Source organism: Parambassis ranga, chromosome 24, assembly GCF_900634625.1.
Source record: "Parambassis ranga chromosome 24, fParRan2.1, whole genome shotgun sequence".
NCBI lineage: Eukaryota > Metazoa > Chordata > Actinopteri > Ambassidae > Parambassis > Parambassis ranga.
Window position 1 is genome coordinate 4,746,874 of NC_041043.1, and position 21,897 is coordinate 4,768,770.

Sequence of the window (21,897 nt, forward strand, 5' to 3'; positions counted from 1 at the left end):
ACACAGTCACTGCTTTTACTCACAATCATATGGTGTCAGTTACAAAAAAAATCACACTGATGCCATGGAGAACACAGGCAGAGATGGAAATAAACAGGCCTGCAGCTGCAACTCAAAGTTTTTCCTTGTACACTTTTCTGCCTGTCATTATTACACATATTCATTGTGAAATATATTTTTGTACAGATGTATAAGCTACAGTGCTGTCTACAGTATAAGTGTGGGAAAGGGGGGATGTTATATAAGATGCCTACATGGGGGAATCAGTGTACTGGCTGTTCAAACAGAACCCCTCAGCCTACAGGGACCCACTGCGCAAAGGCACAGCTCATCAAGTCAATAACTCACTGTGTGTCCCTTTAATAGGTGCGATTCCTCAAATGCATTAAAGGTCCTTGAAGAGCAATACTGCGGTCCTGTTATTTCTATGAAGCTATGTACAATCATTTTTGTGCCACAGCCCCCAAATTTGGCAGATTACGTTTGAATAGTTCAAAAGTGAATGATTCATTTGTTAATCTTTTTTTCTTCTTTTCAAATGATAAAGTTTTTTCCGTGTTCATGATATGAAATATTCAGTGGCCTCGGCTGTGCTTTCAAAGCTTGTGTCCATGCTCGGGGTCTGGATGCCCGCGCCTCCTCTGGGATCCTTCAGTAAAGGAATGTATGTGTCGCTGTGGCAGGAGCGCATAGCGTTGTCCCAAGCCGCTGCGCCGCAAACGTGTTTATGGGGACCGGGTGCTGCTTTCTGCAGCTCCCCGTCGCCTGTGCGCAAAGCCATCAGTTCAATCTCATGCTTGGCCGCAGTCTCCAGTACCTGTTGCTTGTTGTAGAAGAGGACAAAATTGTTTATGATGGGGTGTATAGGCAGGGCTATGGCAATGACCCCGCACAGAAAGCTGATGGCTGCGTTACATCGACCCAAAGTAGTCTTGGGGTAAACATCTCCATACCCCACAGTGGTCATGGTGATTACAGCCCACCAGAACGACTGTGGGATGCTTGTGAACAGCGTGTCCGGGTGGTTTTGCTCCATGGTGTAGCCCAGGGCGGAGAAAAGGAAGACCCCTACGCCCATGTACATAAGGAGCAGTCCAAGTTCTTTGAAGCTACTCTTCAGGGCAGATGTGAGGGTCTGGAGTCCAGAGGAATGGCGTGCCAGCTTGAAAATGCGCGCAATGCGCATTATGCGTAAAGCCTGCACCGCCTGCTGCACATTGGCCAGCTCCATCATCCCCGCGCCGAAGGAGGTCAGAATCAGCACCACGAAGAAGGGCATGATCGCCATGAAGTCGACTACGTTCATGAAAGCCAGGACGAATTTTATTTTATTTGGGGATGAGATCAGGCGTAGGAGGTATTCGATAGTGAACCAGCCGATGCACACTGTCTCGATGACCTCTAGAGTTGGGTGCTCTGTGAGGTTACCTTCTGAGTCTTCCACCTGCAGCTCGGGGATGGTCCCGACGCACATCACCACGGAGGAGACGAGGATGAAGATGAAAGAAACTATAGCGATAATGTGAGCAGGCAGAGAGGAGTCCGGCTTCTCCATCAACCTCCAGAGGCACATCTGGAAGCGCTGCCAGCCTCCTGCGGACGGATCTCCTTCTCGGTCCACCAGGATAGTTTTCACTTTCTCTGCAATCTCTGCAAGTTCATCCTGCACCTCCTTCAGGTGGTATTTACAACAATCATCCAGAAAATCCGAGCCAATTTTCCAGAACTCCATCTCCTTCATGAAGCAAATCGGACAGATGCCTCGTTTCATATGAATCTCCCCATAATAATACAATTCAATGATGCACTTAAAGGCTTCAGGGTCTCTGTCGAAATAAAATTCCCCAGTGTCAGGGTCGTAATCGTCACACAGTGAAGATATTTCTTCAGAAGATTTAAGTGAGCAGTCCACCAGCTCTGCCAGCCGAGTGTCCGGGTAGCGATTCAACACGTCCCCGTATAACACCTGTTTCACTCCGCCAATGTTCACCACAATCTCTGTCTCCTCGCTGGCTTCAGATCCGTTGCAGTCTGCATAGCGCGTCCTCTGGATCCCCCACATTATGTTGACAAGTCCGTTAAAAAGGGAGATGTAAAGAAAAATCACCAGGAACTCTGGCACTGTGCGTAAAACCTATTAAACACTATGTTTTAGTAACAATAATATCTTTACTCATAAGTGACTGCGGCGCGAAGTCTTCTCAGTCCCATACAGCCGCGTTTGGCAGTGAACAGTGCGCCTGTGCGTTCTGAGAAAGTTGGCATTGAAGTGCGCGTAATGTCAAACGAGCCATAAACTAACAAACCAGGACTTCCGGGAATACATTTCAAAATAAAACACACCGTGTAACAAGTAGGCTGCACGTAAATAAAACAATATTTAAAACATAGAAGAAGGCTACATCAGAATTGCTGTCTACAACTTCTGGAGTAACTCTATGCTTAATGTAGACCCGTGTAGACTACATTAAATAGAAAGCTTACCTTCAAATAAAACGTGAAGTGTTTACCTGTGTATTTGGATATAGGAAGTAGCTCCTACAGCTTACAAAGTAGCACACTATAATGTTCTGTGGAAAAATGGATAAGTAGCCCAGCAGGCCACAGGGGGGCTGATTCTAAACTCTATTGATTACACAATTGTAGTTTATTCATTTTAAATTTGTAAATAGGCATGTCAGTAACTCCAAAATGTCGCTGTAAATAAACATATCTATAATTATTTCCGATGAACTCACAGTGACCCCAAGTGGGAACAGTCGGTGCTTTTATTTTTAGGACGGACGTCCTGTTTCCGGTTTCCGTGTGTCTCTTTTGACGGCGCAGTGCAGTTAGGCGCAGCACAGCACAAATCTCAGCGGCGCTGGGTGAATTGAAAAGTAGCAAACAGAGAAATCAGGGATGTCCGGTGGGATTCAGCTGAAAGAGCAACAATTTTAAAAGGTATCGATTAAGTGACCATGAATGGTCTGTTTTTATAGCCTATTAAGTCTTTTTCTCTAATAACCATCATCCGTGTTGAATTCATCATCGTGTAACTGTGGTGAAACAGACCGAGAATAACAGGATATATGTCTACTGTCAAAATACGCAGCCTATTTTCAGAATATGATTTGTTCCTACTCTACCTGCAGTGTTGTGATTGATTGGCGTGTAGACTTTGGATCATGTTGTGTTGTTTGTCTCCATCTAGTGGCTGCATCTTGAGGTTGCAAGTCCTGACATGCGTTTTATTTTTCTTTAAACCATGGTGCAATCCAGTGAGAACAGAAATACATTAATAAGTGATAAAGGAAAAAAAATACAAGTACAATGAATTTATTTTCATCAATCATTTCCTCCACTTCAGAGGGAGCCATAACTCACTGCTGAGGGTAGAAGGTAAACCTAATCACTGCTAAAGGGGTGTGTATATATACATTTGTTGTATCCCAATTGGTCCCAATTGACCCAAGGATAAGACTCCCAGGGAGAAACACAGCAATGTCATCTATGCAGTCCAGTGCAGTGAGGAATGCTCTGATCTGTACTTTGGAGAAACTAAACAACCACTGTTAAGCTGGAAAAACCTTCCCTTAACATAGGTGGTGGCCTCAGACATCATCTTTCTACCCCTTATAATGCAGTGATTCCATCCATTCCCAGGAAGTTTGCACATACTCACAGAAGGAACAAAGGGCTGTCAACCAGTCCCCCTCTGTCTCATAATCGTTAGCCAGTCTTAGACACACCTGGCACAGGCAGCCAGATCATCACAGGTAATTATGGAAACATTTAGTGCAATTGTTTGTAAGTTTTACCTAGACCCACCCACTGAGGTCTGCAACCACATATAAACCACGTTTCCCCACCAAACAGTTGAAGCTGCTTGGATGAGTCTATAAGAAAACTCTACAAGTACAGACGCCTGGCTTCAATCTTCTCTACGAGTGAACAGAATAGAAATAATATTTTTTTCTACTACACAAAGTATGAAAACGTTTTATATCTACTTAGGTCTATGTAATAAGAACTGTCGTATGGATGCAAACACAATGCTCTCCATCATTGCCCTGTTTAGAGTGAGTCAGCCTTCCCTCATCTCCTCCATGTGTTGCCTCCTTTCTCCTCTTTCGTCTTCTTCAGTGTACCGGTTCCATTAAACTACACGGCGCACGCTGATTGGTTGAGGCGCAACGTCGCCGCCAGCGGACCAATCAGCGCGGGCCACGGTGAGATTGTTCGATCTACTTTTGTGGAGACGCAGCAGCGGCAGCAGTCTGACTGAGTGTGTGCAGTTTTAAGTGAGGAGGCGAGCAGACAGACGCTGAAACCATGAAGCCGCTTTTACTCGGTGAGTGAAAAAACGCCTTTCTACTTTTATCAAATATAATGTTTGTAGCTGTGCTAGCTGTGTGTGTTTCATTGCGCTGCTTTAGTTAGCTTGAATAGCTAAGTTAAAGGTGAAGAGAAAAGCGCTAGCCAGGCCTCCGTTATGGTCAAATCAGTGAATGCACAAACACAAGTTTCACTTTTAGTCACGACATTTTACACATAAACAGTATATGAGTTGGCACACAATGTCTTTTCACTGCTTTCTTTATCTGCTGTGTCTGTATCAATAGTGCTGCTAGTTAACGTTTCGGACCTTCATCTTGTCTTGCAGGAGTGCTGGGCTGCTCACTGGTCCTGAGTGTCCATGCCTTATACTCACCCAGTGATGATGTTGTTGAGCTGACCTCCTCCAACTTCAACAGGGAGGTGATCCAGAGTGACAGCCTTTGGCTGGTGGAGTTTTATGCTCCCTGGTGAGTCCATACTTAAACTATCATGGCTATTATTCAGTGCTAACAAGTGTTATCAGTCCAACCAGGCGGTGGTATCATAGTTTTAGTTCTTTACTCTCATTGTTGTAGACTTGTATGCAAAGCTGATCACTCCTACTTGAGGTGAATAACAATCACACAAGAATTATTGTCATCTGACTGGAGTAAAACAGATAATACATAATGTTTTAAGACAAGCAGTGGAGAGTGGAGCACAGAAAATGTATGTTATTTCTTTAATAGTCCATATTTTATGCTGGCATAGTAGACACGATTGTATAGTGTGCACTGGTGCATAATTCCCTTTTCCTGTTATATTAAAAAGAAAAAAAGCAAGAGTTTTACTTACATAGCTGCAGCAGGCATCTTTACACAGCTCCTCCTCAGAGTCGGCGGTTGTTTGGGTTTTCCAGTGCATGCACATGCTTGTGGACAAGTCTGCACAGACACACTAGGTTGGAAGGTGTGCAGGTGTCCTCACAGTGGCTTGATGTCCCCTCTAACAAATTTGACATCAGACTAAGGTGGCACTTTATCACTTTAATATAAATATTCGATGTCTACACATAACATAATATAGCAGAGGAAAGATTAATAAAAAGATGAAAGGATGAAAGACTTTTAGAACTAAATATTTTCTGCAAGTATGCTCATTTCACTGCTGATGAATATTTTAACTTAAGTGTTGAACTTTTCCCCAGCCTTTTGTGGGAATATGGCCACATCTCTTGCTCTCATTGCTTATAAAAGTTCACTTCCTGCAATAACATCAGTAGGAAATTGATTTATTAGTCACTTCCTTATTTTATGTATATCATTACAGGTGTGGCCACTGCCAGAATCTTGCTCCTGATTGGAAGAAGGCAGCCACAGCCCTGAAGGTAAATAAAATTGTCTTTACTGTTTTGAATTCAAAACCAGTTCCATTATAGAGATGTAGACCATATGAGACTTTGATTAGGAGAAAGATATTTGGTCTGAGAATGAAGAGCCTGATCTCTTTGTTGTGATTGTTTTTTCAGGGTATTGTGAAGATTGGTGCCGTAGACGCTGACCAGCACAAGTCACTGGGTAGCCAGTATGGCATCAGAGGGTTCCCCACAATCAAGATCTTTGGAGCCAACAAGAACAAACCAGAGGAATATCAAGGTACAGATGAGACCGGTGCAGCCTTGAATAGTGATATCCTTATGTGTTACGACAAGATGAATCCAAAATTATTGTTTTTAATCCATTTTTGTTGTTTTAGGCTGCAATGACTGCATTAAATCTTTGTGTCTTTCACACTTCAGGAGGACGCAGTAGCCAGGCCATTGTGGATGGAGCAATGAATGCTTTGCGCACTCTGGTAAAAGAGAGGCTGAGCGGCAAGTCTGGAGGCTCTGGCTACAACAAACAGGTACACACAGTGCTGACATGTAATACTATATGACATGTTTAAAAAAACGTGACTGGATGTGCCTGAGTAATATGTCAATGACAACTATCAGAGTGGCGGTGGCAGCAGTGGTGGCAGCAAGAAGGATGTGGTGGAGCTTACTGATGACAACTTCGACAAGTTGGTGCTAGACGGTGATGATGTGTGGATGGTGGAGTTCTTCGCCCCCTGGTGTGGACACTGCAAGAAGTGAGTACCTGAAACAGAGAAACCCTCTCACTTTTACATGGTGCTTTCTATTTTGTTGGTCCTCCTCACAGCCCTAGAAAGTAAAAAAAAAAAAAAAACTGACTGTGGGGGAAAACAACCCTGTAAGGCTGGATAATCCCCAGACTTCACTGAAAGTGCTTCATTATTTCATTCGCAATATTTAATCCTTATTAAAACTGTTCAGTGAACTTGTTTATTCCAAAACATTTTCCATCCAGTTTTCAACATGTTGGAACACTCCCGCCTTACAAGTGACAAAACAACCAGCAACGTGGCTCTCTTCAGCAGGGGGAAGATGATCATGTGCTTAAATTAAAGGCAATTTGGCTTGACAGTGATCCTCTAAACTTACTAAAGATGCAGTGGCTCATGAATATGGCATGTGACCAGGAATCGTTTTTCCTGATATTTATAGATACCTGACACCAACAAAACATAGAGCAAGCACAGTCTGAAGGCTAGAAAATCCTTGACTGTAAACAAACAAGACACATAGCTGGCCTGTAGGGTGTCATTGTTCTTTATGCCTAAGACAAACACAGTGTTACTTGTAATAAATATTCATTTATTTCCATCTTTACATGGGAAGATTACAGCTCTCAGATTTCAAGTTGCACAACAGCTTTTCCCCCATTTAGTTGCATTTTTTTATTTTTTCTATGGATAACAGTTTTAAAAACAACACCTCCACTCGGCAGCTGTAAGTGCAGTGAACATTACTTGCATACCCCCTACACATTTTTCTACATCCAAACTTTTTACATTTTAGAAGTACAGATGAATCCATTTAACACTGTCTTAACTCTTTTAGTACATCTTTTAAAACCCACTCTCCTTCTCTGTTTGCAGCCTGGAGCCTGAGTGGGCAGCTGCAGCCACAGCTGTCAAGGATCAGACCAAGGGCAAAGTTCGCCTCGGAGCTGTGGATGCTACTGTACACCAGGGTCTGTCCAGCCGCTATGGGGTGAGTAAGAACTGACAAATGATGCAAAGCACATTCCCAATAAAAACGACCTGCAAAATCTTTGCTGCCTTTTTTAGAAGAATGTGTTGGTTAATGTTCAAGCAACGCTATAAAACTTTGTAGTTGGATGACTCACACTCAGCCTTCGGTTCTTGTGTCATATCAGCCTGATGCTGCAGCTAAAAGTAACAGTTTTTGTCATTTTTGTGTGTGTCTAGGTCCGTGGTTTTCCCACCATCAAGATTTTTAAGAAAGGTGAAGAGCCAGAGGACTACCAAGGAGGTCGCTCTCGTGGCGATATCATTGAAAGAGCTTTGGATCTGTTTTCTGACAATGCTCCTGCTCCAGAAATGTTGGAGGTCAGTGTTTATGACACCAAAATTCACATGACAATGACCAGTTAAAGACATATGTTGAAACTAAGTAGCAGCAGCACTTCCAAAACAAGTTGAAGAAATGCACTAAATCAACACAACATCCATCACAGTGTTAGAGTGCTCTTTGATGTGGTGCATAATCTCTTACTTGTTTCCAAAATTAGACCAAAAATAGCATCTCATGCTTCGCACTCACCTTCAAACTGAGGCTTAACAACATTATGTCTGAGCAGTAATCCAGGTCATGGTAGGTCAAATGTCATTTTCAGACAGGACAAAAACACCCTAACAACTACTAACCTTTGGTTTTTATCATTGTGAAGGATACAGTTGTCATTCGTTGCAAGGACAAATAAATAGGCAGCAGTTATGGGTATTTATCCAGGTTTAATTGGCAGTAATAAAAACACCTTGACGACACACTCATCTTCATGCAAGTCACAAATTCTGTCTCTCTCTGTTCAAGAATAAAAATAGCCTCATTTGGTGAGTTTAAAGAGAAAAGACAGCTCCCCTCCATGCTGCTGTTATCATTACTGCTTTTTGCCACAAAAGTGGAAAGCCAGGCAGTGAAAATATGCCTTTCTTTGCATTAAAACAGTGCAAATGTTGAAGCTAATGCCTTCTGACAGACCCATGCTTCAAACCTTTTACTGCTTTATTAAGATCAACATTTGTCAACAACAAAAAGGGGTTTAAAGGCTGCATTTTAGGTGGCTGATCGATGGTGTGATTGACGGTCTCACATAACACAATAGGTATGTCTATCTCTGTGACTCACAGATCCTCAGTGAAGACATCTTGAAGAAGACCTGTGAGGACAGTCAGCTGTGTATCATTGCTGTCCTGCCACACATCCTGGACACAGGTGAGGGGATTGTTAGTAGAGGACACTTGGACAGCAGTTTATCGTTAGTCATTGCTGAAACACTCACTGCCTCCTTGGATCTCACAGGCGCAGCTGGTAGGAATAGCTACCTGGATGTTATGGTGAAGATGGCTGACAAGTACAAGAAGAAGATGTGGGGGTAGGCACTCCAGTCCAGTCACAGATTCTTATTCAAACATCTTCAACTTGTACCTGTGACTAATGGACCTGCTCCTCCTCTTTTCAGCTGGCTGTGGACTGAGGCTGGAGCTCAGATGGACCTGGAGGCCTCTCTGGGTATCGGTGGATTCGGTTACCCTGCCATGGCTGCCATAAACACACGCAAGATGAAATTTGCCCTGCTCAGGGGCTCCTTCAGTGAGACTGGCATCCATGAGTTCCTCAGGTAGGACGGTGCAGGTTCTTTTTCTGTCATTCAGGCAGAGCTAAATGATGGCACTCACAAAGCTGATGCTTTTTTTTGTTTTTAGGGAGCTTTCTGTGGGACGTGGCTCAACTGCCACACTGGGAGGCGGTGTCATGCCCAAGATTTATGCTGTGGAGGCATGGGATGGCAAAGATGGACAGGTGAGTTAATGGAAGGAAAGGAAAGACGTTCCTCTAGGATTAGCAGCTGTTTTGCCCAGCAGTGCCCAATAAACCAGTGACTTCCTTAGTAGCTTAAATAGGAGGTGGTTTAACTACTCTATGCTAACAGCGTCTTTTTTTACTTTCAGCTTCCCGTAGAGGAGGAGTACGACCTCAGTGACATAGAGTTGGATGATGACGACTTTAGGAAGGATGAGCTATGAGTCTAATCAGGACAAGATCTGAACCAGACTGGTTCTGTGGGACCTGGTCTGGTCTGATCTGGTCCTGTGCGACCTGCCTCCCCTCTCCTGTGGAAGAACGGGAGGCCTGGTCGCCCAGTTACTGAAATACTCCAGAAAAGACACATAAGAGACACCTGCAGTTTCTCACATCATCTTTCAGTGACGGGGACAGGGACCAGAACTGGAGTGAACTGTTTTTCTCACGTACCTGCTGAACGTTAGAAGCTGCATATTTATACAGGCTCTGCCAGCTGAGAAAAGGAAGGGAGAGGTTCAGAAGGTCACATTTCAGTTGTCTTTTTCTAACATTCTTACCTGTCTTAACCTCTCCCCTCTTCAGCCGACTGCGAGCACCAATTTTAAGATGTGGACTTGTAAAAGTAACACTTCACTGTTCAACCTGATGTGACTAAATGTGTTTTTTCTCCTTTTTAAAATCAGTGAATGAGAATCTTGGTGAATCTGTCCAGGACAAGGGGATGCTGTGGGACTTCTTGTGTAGATTTTTCTTACACGACTTTATTTCAATTGTGTGAAAACAAAATGACATTTTGTTACAAAAATAAAAAGGAATAAAAACAATGACTGCCTCCATATTCACATAAACTATTACAATATCAGAAAGTCACTGAGCGCATGCAATACCAAAGGCCTATATCACCCTGTGCTGATATCCTGAACAGCGATAAGCCACAGTTCAACAGTTAGGTTGAATCGAATTATACGAAGTGACTTAATTAGTTTTCTCTTAGTGTAACATAATGGGATTCATAATACTTGAAAGCATATTAATCCAGTCAGTATAAATATACAATATGGCACTTCACTTAAAAGGAAACAGGATGAAATCATTTCAAGGCAGCGAGCTTTAGAAAAAGCACAACAAAGAACAGCTTAACTGAAAAAGCTTCATCGTCCACAGAGGAGGAGCCACATCGTAAGTATACATCAATGTAAACATTAAGACATGGGAGTGAGCGGGGCGTGTCTGTATGGTGACAACCAAGCCTCAGGTAAACCGCATAAAGCTGGATGGATGTGTGTGTGTATGTGTTATTGTCTATGTCCTCAGAACTGACGAGAAGCTCCCTGATCCGACTGCAGCAATCTGACGATAGACGGGTCGCTCTTTGCACCTTTAATGAACTCCTCCAAAGACAATCTACCTGTGGAGCACAGACCAGAAAAAGAATCTCTGTCACCAGTGGAAAAAACAAAGGCCACAAAGTACCGTATGTGTCCTTTTAATTCATGACTGAGTGTGGTCACATCAGCCAGCAGGAGGTGCTGTTGTGCTATTTTCAGGGAATTTGTAAATGGCAATAATAAATAATGCTGCATATTTGTTTTTTAGATTTTAGGAATTTGGGTACTACATGTATTAAAAAAACAGGGCTTAAAGCAGAGCTACACAGTGGGACGGGGACCTACATTTTCCCACAGTCCCTTCGTTGTGGCCCATCAGCATTGAAAGCGCTTATGTTTACTATACATTATACATTACATTAGTTAACATTATTGGCTTTTAGACAGCTGCACAAAATGGAGCAAGATGAGATGAGAGGTGCACAGATCAATGAAAATTCAAAAATGCATAAAAGGCATCTTGATGCTATATTTATAGCATCATCATCATAAATGCATTTACGCGCTGATGATCCCAAGCCTCTGTGCATCTGTTTTAACAGTAAATATTAAAAATGAAAACATGCAGGGCTAATATTTATCTATTTATTTTAGCAATCTAGCACAAACAAGCACAGTTTTTCTCCAGAGCAATGGAAACTTTCTGTCACACATCATCCTGAGGAAATCGCATTAGAACGGAGGGTTAACTGAGTTTTGCTGGATTTCCCCTGCGCTGCAGCTGTGGCTGTAACTTGAGTCTGACACACAGCTTGACCTTTAGATTTTCAGAACTTTCTGCTTCCAAACATCGGAGGCCTATGAATAGCTCTAAAATGTCTCACTGAGCTGTGACCTGTCAAACAGGTTGAGAACGGGGAGGCTTCGCGCTCATCACAGGGGTGTAACATCACCTTTTCACACAGCATCAGGCAAAGACTGTTAACGGTCATGTGGGTGATATTTTCTCCTCCCTCCATCCTTCTCTCAGACACTTTCGTCCCTTCCTGTTACACTTCAAAGTCCTGTGCGGTTCATAATCTGAAGGACTGTTACATAACTAATCCTGGATGATTTATTCACATTTTTAAAATGACTGTTCCTGTCCCAATGACTTTTACTCATTCATTGTCTGACTAAAAGCATGTGCTGCTTATTCTGTTCCTATTCATGTTCATGTCATGTGGTGATTATGGATGAGCAGCATAATCATTAAGCATCTATCTACACAAATCAACATATTTATTCCCTGTGAGATGGGCCAAGTTCATAAAAGGATGCACATGTATTTAATAACAAACACATCAGTCTTACCATCATTGTCAGTGTCCATCTGTCTGAAGATCTTATCTGTCCTTTTCTCTGGTGTTGATTCATCCTCAGGCATCTTCATCACCGATGACACCATCTTGTAAATTGCCTACAAAGGAAACAGTAACAGTGACGGCTGTGTTATGCATATTGATTTTGTTGTTGGGAAGCTTTTTTGTCTGTAAAGTTGAACAATAGCCACTTCACATGTCTGAATTTGGTGACCTGTTTTCCATTGCTACCTGATAATGATGGTGCTTTGACAACTGAGAATCGCTCTCTGGACGGACTCACCGGGCTATGCTGTGTCTGTTTGTGTATGTTAAAGCTGATCATGAGGAAAAAAACAACAAATGTGTTCTCGCAGGACAAAAGTCATGATGCTTAATGTATTTTTTTTTCCACATTCACTGGTATCCACAAACACAACGGACTGAACCAATATTGATACGCGCCTCAGGCTGCTCAGCTCTCCATATTGAAAGAGTAAATATAGCAGTGGTGATAAGGAAAACAGAAAAGAGGGAGGGGGGGGGGGGGAGAAAATATCCATTAAGTTCTATTTTGTTAATAATTACAAAACCTTATTAAATTATGTATTGATTTATAGCCTCATCAGGCACAACGGTGACTTATTTTTGTATATTTTTAGTAATAGTTCTCTTTTCCTCTGTATCCACTGTGTACCTACAGTAGATCTAAATTGTGTAGCTTTTGACAGAACAATTTCTTTATTGTTTAATAGTTGTATTAAACTATTATTGCCCAGGCAGATCACATTTATATCCCAGATGACACAGTAAATGACTCAGTCCAGATAAGAGTAGTAGTATGAGTCATGCAGTATGTAATGTGTCCTCACCTGAACTATCTCCAGCATCTCTGCCCGGCTGATGTACCCGTTGCCATCCAGGTCGTACATGCTGAAGGCCCAGCGCAGCTTCTGCTCCAACCCGCCGCGAGAAGTCACGCTCAGGGCGATGATGAACTCCCTGAAGTCAATGGTGGCATCTCCATTGGTGTCAAAGGTGCGGAAGACGTGCTCAGCAAACTTTGAGGCATCGCCGTATGGAAAGAAGTTGGCGTAGATCTTCTTGAACTCCTCAACGGTCAGGTGGCCAGTGGGACAGTCCTTGAGGAAGCCACGGTACCACTCCTGCAGCTCGTGGTCAGTGAACTCTGTGTTTTCTCGCAGGTCGTTCAGAACCTCAGGCCGCAGTTTGCTGTTTTGTTTCCCCATGATGCAGCGCTCTCTCACAGGCGGCAGGAAGGCAGGCTGGTAGCTGGGTCTCTAACCTCCTTTTCACTTCTCCGCTCTCTCCTTTTAGTCTGCACGTCAGCTTCCTCTGCTCCTACAGGGCACCAACAACACTCATTAATATCCTTGTGTGAATTTCATAAATGATTCATGGGGTGTATAATTCCTATTAGTTTGCAGCAGCATGTTATTATAAAACATGCTCTGAAGATGCTTCTCGGGCAAGAGGGAGAAAATCTGTGTAGTTGTATCAAGAACAAAAAAAAAACAGAGTTAAGATTTCTTAGATATCATCAGGACATTATGTATGGCCTGGTCTCCATGGATACAGTATTAATGCTCTGGCACTGTGATAATTTATCGACCCCTCACTGCATGGTGGAGGGACAAGTGTCCTGGGGCATTGTAATTCTCAATAAAGCCACTTTCTAAAAGGTCAGGCTGATACTGACTGTTGTTTCTGAGAAGGCCAGACTGTCCTTGGCAATAATCCCTTCATGACAAGATGAATATTCTGATTGATTTTAAGCAGGTGGAAATAAAAAGAAACACAAATGATTCCTAAAAAAAAATAAATACTGTAGTGTTTGACCACCTGTGCCTATTCACCTTTGCTTTTCTGTGGTTTGTCTAAATTCTGTTTCCATGGTTATATTCTGCAAAATCTGTTTATTCATGTACACAGGGGTATTCATGTTTTGGGGGATATGAGGCTGCATAAACACAACACATCAAAAATAAAACCATAACAGCAATATAAGTGTAAGACGGGGACACGTTGTGCATGTCGCTCGCTGATAAGTGTGTGTGAGCAATAGGCAAGAAGGTTATGACACCCGACAGTGAAAGTGTGCGGAGTGTGTTAATAAAGTGCGACCCTGGCACACTTCTGTTCCCAAACAGAGGGAGACAACATGTGCTTCTGTACGGATGTTGTTCCAAATAACCACAAACAGTGTGACCGAGACAGAAAGTGAAACATTCCTGGAAAAAAAAACATGGGAAAGAAATTGGCTGGTTGTATCTTTTACATGCATCTGGTTAAAGTGTGAGTGGGAGGAACTGAGCGAGAGCTGTGTGGGGGTAGGGAGGAAGAAAGAATGGAAAAAGTATGACACATAGAAGAAAAACTATTTCTAGCTATGCAATGTGAGGCGCTTTTTTTTTTTACTAATACCAGCAGTTCAATTATTACATAATAATCCTTCTGAATACCACCTCCACTCCTCTGTGTTGCCTATAATGAATTTATGGCAGAGAGCGAGGGAGATGTTATTATGCCCACCTTCTCTCTCTCTTTCAATTACTCAGGTCCCAGGATTGTATCTCGTGAAGAACAAATGAGAGCAGAGTGAATTGGGATGAGTTTTTTTTTCTACACGCTGATGTCCTTGTGTGTTATAAATGTCACACACAGGTGTTATTTCCTGCTGTTTTATGAATCAAAGTAACATAAGAAGCAGCCAGAAGAGTCTGCTCACACATACAGATGAAACAAAAATAAATAAATAAATACATTAAGGCAATATTAATATTATTAACCATTTTTTTTGCACATATACATCCTTTTGAGGTCATTTTCTATTCACTATGTAGAAGCTTCCATTCAGATAATTATCATTAAACGAGCAGCCCCTTAGCATCATACTATGATTTAAAAGACTTGGACGGTCCCTGCAGTAGCAGTTAGGTCAGGAAAGGCTGGACCCTGTGACACACCCACCTGCCACTCAATGCTGCCATGTGCTTAATTATACATAATTAAGTCTGATTAAAATCAGTGGTGGAAAGTAACTAAGTATTTTGTACTTCGTTACTGTACTTATGTAAATTTGTATGTATTTATACTCTACTTAAGTAAAAATAATAGTGCATACTTTATACTTTTACTCTATTACATTTTGCAGCTATTATCTGTACTTTCTACTTTTCTACAGTCTTTGTAGTAACATGTTACATTTAAAGAATACAGTGCTGGACTGAGGTGAGGTCAGACTCTGCATGGAGGTGGTGTCACGCTGCCAGCTGTGTTTTTATAATGAGCCTCAATCATGATGCCGGTGCTCTGGCTCAGTTAGCTAGTCTGCTAACACAGGTCCATCCATTAATGTCTGATTAACATGAATCATAACATTAATCTACAGCAGGAATACTTACACAGTAAAAACGCTGAATACCTATTATTCTGTTCACTTGATGCCCACAGCCTACCTCATGACACACAGACCTGTCCATAGCTGCTTCTGGGTACTAAATATGTAAATTACGTACTTAAGACTTTTACTTAAGTAGGGTTGTTGATGTAGCACTTCTACTTTTACTTAAGTATATATTTCACCCTTGATTATAATGCAAACATTTACACTTAAAAGATTGAAGCCCTTTCTTTCTATCAGGCTGTAGAAGCTGTGTATTTTAGTGCTTTGTGTTCTTAACGTTACACAACAGCAGTGACCAACTAGGACAAAAGTGATTTTCTTTTTCAGACAATATCATGTCCACTGACTGCAGCAAGCACCCTACAGGCCTGACCATCGTCCTTCCGCTCTAACATACAACAGGATGAGGAAGCGACAGTGCCTCCTCGCCTCTTGGTCACATGCACTTTTCCAGGACAGCTCAGCATACAGGCTGAGCTGGAGCAGACATAAATAAAGGCGTTGCTATTTATTCCCCCTAAAAACCACACAAAGCCACATGAAACCCAGAAGATTCCAGGCAGGAGGAAAAAAACACACACTGCCCTGATGTTTTAAAGAAGTTATAAATAAAGAGTCCAAGAGGAGCTGCTCATTAAACCAGTGTTAGATAAAAGAAGGCAACTCAAGTGTGTGGGTTGTCTCACCGCACCGATTCCAGTGACCTTTCAAATATGCTCATCAATGCTGATTAACATATGTTGATTATCTAAACCTCCCACTGCTACTGAGGCTTCCTGCATATTTTTGCTGCTATTTTAAAGACAATAATTTGGTATTTTTGGCATTCATGTGCACATCTAAAGTGTAAATAGTTACCTCATTAGTCTAAATTATTGCTGCAGAAATCAGCTTTAAATATGGGCCTGCTCTGCAGGGACGTTTCCTCCATTTGAGCTCATACATTAATGTAAAGACTTCATACTTTACAGGAAGTTTAATGTGTTTTGACAGCTGGTCAAAACGGGTCTTTTATTTTTTAACCCACTACTTGCTGCCCTAAAAGAGTGATGCAGTCAGAAATAACTACCAAATATTAACCATTCATATGACCTCCTTTTGTGGGGTAAAACAAATGAAGTTCTCTCTGCTGGAGTTGAAGTAAGTTTGTCAGCTGAGCGCAGAGTGTAAGTGTTGCTTGATACACAGCAGCCCCTGGAGATTGCCATTCCACTTTCACTGTTTGCGATTCCCCACCATTACACAGCAACAGTCTCTCTCCTTGTCCCCAACCCCCATAGCCATAGCTGTTCTGTATAGTCCACTTTTTTTTCCACTGCTTAATGAGACAGTTTCACACACAAGCCCCGGTGTGGCATGTACCCCCCCCCCTTTCCCAAGGCTACAGTGAGGTTCCTGTAAAAACCCCCTGACCAGTTTCACTGCTGTTTACCATTCTTAGGAGCACATCATTTCCTGTGTTGTGCTGCATCACAAGAAAAAAAAGGATCTATTCTTCTCCCAGGTGATTATTGCTCTGTGCACAGCTCAGCTCAATTTTAGGCAAGAACATAACAAAAAAAGTGTCTAAATTGAGACTCTTAGCCGGCTTACCATGATATTTAGACATGTAATATTGATATGATTATTATAAATCCTAGTTATTTCTTTCTGATTTGTAGGTCAGCAATAATAAAACTTTAACACTGGTTAAGCAAAAACATATCAGAGAGTGAGTGAGAGTGAGACACCCACGTCCATAAATGCTATCTTACCAGTGTAGGAGGTTTTTTTTGGATTACATAAAAAAGTACTGCTCTACAGGAAATACTGATCCACAACAATTGTGTAACACAAATCTAATTTTGTGACCCAATATGCAGATTAATCAATCACCATTAAAAAAAACAACGTACGTCTTTAAACACTGTTTGTTGATCAGGTTTCACAGGTGCAGGTTTTTGCCCAAACTCCACAAACATTTCCCATCACTGAGTCTGCATAAACACTGGGGTGAAAATGTTTATCGTGCTCTCTGCATGGTGACTCTTTTTAAACAGATTGCAATGCAAACAAACTGATATGGTTCAGTGCACAGAATGAAAGCACACTTCCCATGTTAGTGGGAGAGCGGAGCAGCACTAGGAGCCTGAGGTGCTGTGTACTAACTGATAACTACGACCGCATCAGGTGGGTGAGGAGGAGTCAGTCCGGGGTGTAAGGAAAAAAAAAATAAAAAAAGATAAAATGAGCACTTTGGTTATTCTTGCTTTCAGTGCTGCTTCATGGCAAGTTTCTCTGAACCCGTGTCAGAGAAAATCATGCAGTGGATCAGGATGTAGTCCCCTGACACACCAGTAGTCAAGGCAACAGGATAGTCGTGCTAAGGCTTATGAGACGGAGGCAGTGTAACTATCAATCTGGGGCACATGCAGAGCAGGAGATATATCGAGACTCAAAGAAGAAGAAAAAAAACAACATTTTGGCTGTAAGTTTCAAATACTACATAATCACAATCTGCTTTTTTCACCGTTTATGACCATTGCAAGATACTGCTCTGATCTTAAGTTCACAACTACTAAGTCATTATATTTGTTTGTTTTCAGCTGTTAGTTTGTATGAATAAACCCACTCACCAGCTGCTTAATAAATTTACATACTCTTCACATGTTGTCTTTGGACTTGAAAACTGTGAAATAAAAGTGTTGGATAGTAGTAGCAATGAGTGGGCCGTTAAGCATAACACGGTGGTAAGACAAAGGATGGATAATATGATAGTAGGATATCTATCAGCAAGGTTCTACAGAGGTCTGCTTTTAAAGTCATTTAGGCAAAGGATATTTTTAGAATAAGACTCAAACAAAATCACACCAGAGGTGTTGCTTTAGTTTGGTACTGACTGATATTATGAAAAAAAATACAAAAATAAATAAATAATCATTTTAAAATCACCCCCGAAAATGGATAATCCAACACCTTTTAGATTTAGTTTCCATAGATAGGTTCTTATTGTTGTCACTCACAGTAAGTGGCACCAGTGCATCTGACCTCTGAGCTTAATATGCGGTTACTAAAGAATCGTGTCGTCGGATGGTTTCCTCACTCCATTTGACACACACACAAAAAAAGACTTTGGTCACCTATAGGTCAACACGCAGGGTCGCCCTTTAGCATCTATTTTTCCTGAGAGTTCTTCACACCTTTGACCAACTATAATGTTGTTATCATTGTTGCCTCAACACATATATATTAGATGGGATGGGACTTGTTACCATGGCAACTGAATCCCAACTCTTCTCCTATTAACTAATTTTAAGACAGTAGTGTTTCCAAATAGGAATCCAACTCAACTATCATGCTACAACCCAACCAACCTATTCACCCCCAACCTTCACCTCCACCATCCTGGAGATTTAAAGTAAGAATATATGTTGGCCCCAGATTACAGTCTTAGCTGTCTTGTTAAGATGAATATGTCACAGAGCTGGACCTGACAGCATTTCATCTCTCCTGTTACAAAATAGAAAGAGAAAGCCACAAATTGACTAACAAGATAAATCTGACATTACAGTTTTACTTTAGATTATTTTGGCAACAATAATCCCCACAGAGAAATGGAACAAAACTTAAAAATGTACATTTGCATATTTTTGCCAGACTATTGATAGTCTTTATGGTAGTTAATAATAAACTTGATATTTATAACATTTATTCTAGTTTAGCTTAAAGCTTGCAAAGCATGAGGCTGTGTTAATGTACTGTTGAGTGGAGGTGAGATGTGGGTGAGCCTGCATGGGTGTAGTCCGTCTAACACCCTCCCTCCTCTGGCTGGATCATGGGTGAAACTGGCAGAGCAGCCTGTAGTGTCAGACTGGAAGCAGAGCGGACTTTACAGATGAGGATAATGTTATCATACACACTCACCTCTGTCAGGAGTCCTCTGCTGGGAGAAGTCCACTCTGTTTAAACCCACTTTCTCACTTTGTGGCGTCAACAACTTAACCGTTAACTTACAGTAGTCTGACCTAACACCTCCTCCCCCTGCTGCTCATACACCACGAGACAAATTTCAAATGGTCAGTCTGACACTTCCTCAGAGTGGAAAAATAAAAAATAAAATAAAACTAAATGATGTTTAAGCAGCAGTTATAGTCTTCTCTCGCTCCTGCCTCCTGTTCCCGGTGTAGCGGCTTTATCAGTCAGTGGAAGATGTGGCACAGAGCTCGGTTTTCATCCGACTCGCCCAAAGCACCACAAAAGGGGGTTCCGTCTGTTATACAGTGCGTATAACACACACTTCACACGAACGCACACACTGTTGGCAATTTAACATAAGCATGAATATAACTAAACACCTTTGCCAACATGTGTGTTATGTAAAGAGCACTTTTAAAAGAGTGTACTTTATATGCAGTACTTCTACCACCCCCAACACACTGAATGGTTCCGTCCACACTCACTGGCTTCCACCGTAGAAACAGTCGCAGCAGCGTCCTGTGGAAAATTATCACTGGGGACTATTATTAGCACAATATCTAAAATAAACTGTTTGAGAGAAAATCTTCAGCCTGGGACAAACACAGAGACAGTGCAGCAAACGCACATTTTATCATGAAGACACATGAAACACTGAAGTTTTAAAAAATTCTCTGGAGAGACTCTCTGTACATATTAGAAAACAATAACAACAATTCTCCTTTTAACTACAGCCTACACACACAGGAACTTCTAAAGCAAGTGCATTTAATCCATCCTTCTAAAAAAATGTAAAAATGCATAATAAAGTATTGATAAGCATCCTTTCTCTCTCAGATGTGAACTCGTCCATCAGCACCTGTGACAGTGTTGTGTATAGGCTAAAGTGACACTGCAGGCAGGATGGTGTGTATGTCAGCATTTCAGTGAGTGGATAAATAATTAACTGTGTGTGATTGTGTGTGTGTGTAAGCGTGTGCGTCTTCCTGAAGCCTGACACCTGTTTCTATAAGCACATGGAGTGTTTATCTGGACCGTACAGTGAGCACAGACAGACGTGGGGGGGTCGAGGCAGTGATAAAGAAGTCTGAGCTTTCTTTTGTTGCTATAGAACAGTTTGTAACTTAATGCTGACGCAAAGACACGCTGTTGCTACAGGAATGACTGTTTTACATGATCCCAAATAAATGATCCCCGGAGCTAATCATGAGACATGGTGCATGGCAAATTATTAGAGTGTAGTAAAAAAAAGGTTAAGACCACAAACGTAGTTAAAGAGGAAATAAAAGTGTGCACTTGTGCGTGGGGGGAAAATATGTTAAAAAAGCTAAACCCACAAAAACACGCAAAACAGCCAGTTTAAGATTAAGATTAAGAAGGCGTATAATCTCCCAAAATGAATTCAAGTTGCAAGTTCAAGCCTGTCACTTTTTGGGGTCTCTTTGTTTATTTATTTATTTATTTGCATACTGGAGCTCTTCCTCAGGGCAGCAATCTTTATTTACACCACATGTCAACACAAAAAGCATGTGCACCCTGGACACTGCAGATAGAGGGGAGAGGGTGATCAGTAAACACATGTAAACAAAACACCTGTATCAATCACACCCTCCCTCTCTCCTCCCTGGCTTGGTACATGACCCACACACCCCCACCCCACTCTCTGTCCCTCCTGCCACAGAGTTGCAACCAAGCCCTTCTCCCTTCAGCCCTGTAAGTGATTTCAGATTATTCAACAACCTTTGTAATCCTGAGCGTGATGAAATGTAGGCCTTAAATACTCAGGTCTTGTACTGATGTTTGTTCAAATACAGGTAAGACACACATCAATGATAAAGGACTTGTTAAATGTAACAAAATAAATCACAATATGCAGGGCTCTAGACTAACTTTTTGCACTGGTTGCACCGGTGCGCCTAACCTTTTTTTCTTGGGTGCACCGGCACAAAAGTTAGGTGCACCGCATCACACATCACACAGCAGTTTGTTTTTTAAATGCTGTCCATATATTTTATGGATCAGGCCTTAACTTGACACCTGTCTTAACGCAGAAGTTCTTTTCATCTTCTCTCATCATCTGCAGCTACATCTACTGTTTACCTGACGGCCTCGCAGGGCTGTAGCCAAAGTTTTAGAAATACTGAGGTCCAAAAATTGATCTCTAGGAAATATGAACAGGCTTAATAATAACATATCATCCTAAACTGACTTTGGACCTTGTTTAATGAACACAGGTAAATAAAAATAAACAAATACATGTACCGATAGTACTCATTCAAATTATGGACAAACTATCCAACAAGTCTGCCTGTCAGAAATCCATGATGAAGATTCAAAGTTACAGCACTCTTCATTTCCCTGTTTGCTTTCTCTCTGTATTTTCTGGCTGTCGCTCCTCACTTATCTATCTGGCAATGGGAATTAAAAATTATTTAAATTATATACACCTTTATTTATTTAATAGCTGTGATTGAGATTCACGTTTCTAATGCAGCTACAGTACTTCTTCTCTCATCTTCCTCACCTCTCTTCCTCTCTGCCTCTGTCTCCTCTCTTTCTAAAGCTGAGCTCCAGCTGACAGACTCTTCATTCTGT

General features: G+C 41.7%; 3 protein-coding genes across 3 annotated transcripts; 1 reads left to right on the top strand and 2 right to left on the bottom strand.

Annotated features, from left to right (window-relative positions):
• On the bottom strand, nucleotides 1–2,274 carry LOC114428791 (potassium voltage-gated channel subfamily F member 1-like). The gene has a single exon (XM_028397495.1). It carries the CDS (start codon nucleotides 2,060–2,062, stop codon nucleotides 560–562), a length of 1,503 nt encoding a protein of 500 aa, XP_028253296.1. The 5' UTR covers nucleotides 2,063–2,274; the 3' UTR covers nucleotides 1–559.
• A 552-nt stretch (nucleotides 2,275–2,826) lies between these two features.
• Nucleotides 2,827–10,077, top strand: LOC114428629 (protein disulfide-isomerase A6-like). The gene is made up of 14 exons (XM_028397212.1): nucleotides 2,827–2,943; nucleotides 4,126–4,333; nucleotides 4,646–4,787; nucleotides 5,629–5,686; nucleotides 5,828–5,954; nucleotides 6,098–6,204; nucleotides 6,296–6,432; nucleotides 7,303–7,417; nucleotides 7,636–7,776; nucleotides 8,578–8,662; nucleotides 8,750–8,822; nucleotides 8,910–9,068; nucleotides 9,154–9,250; nucleotides 9,400–10,077. The coding sequence occupies exons 2-14, from the start codon at nucleotides 4,315–4,317 to the stop codon at nucleotides 9,472–9,474; spliced, it is 1,335 nt and encodes a 444-aa protein (XP_028253013.1). The 5' UTR covers nucleotides 2,827–2,943; nucleotides 4,126–4,314; the 3' UTR covers nucleotides 9,475–10,077.
• On the bottom strand, nucleotides 10,002–19,518 carry hpcal1 (hippocalcin-like 1). Its single transcript, XM_028397213.1, has 4 exons — nucleotides 19,252–19,518; nucleotides 12,794–13,283; nucleotides 11,935–12,040; nucleotides 10,002–10,661 (listed from the first exon to the last, which is right to left on the bottom strand). The coding sequence occupies exons 2-4, from the start codon at nucleotides 13,169–13,171 to the stop codon at nucleotides 10,564–10,566; spliced, it is 582 nt and encodes a 193-aa protein (XP_028253014.1). The 5' UTR covers nucleotides 13,172–13,283; nucleotides 19,252–19,518; the 3' UTR covers nucleotides 10,002–10,563.
• Nucleotides 19,519–21,897: the final 2,379 nt, after the last annotated feature.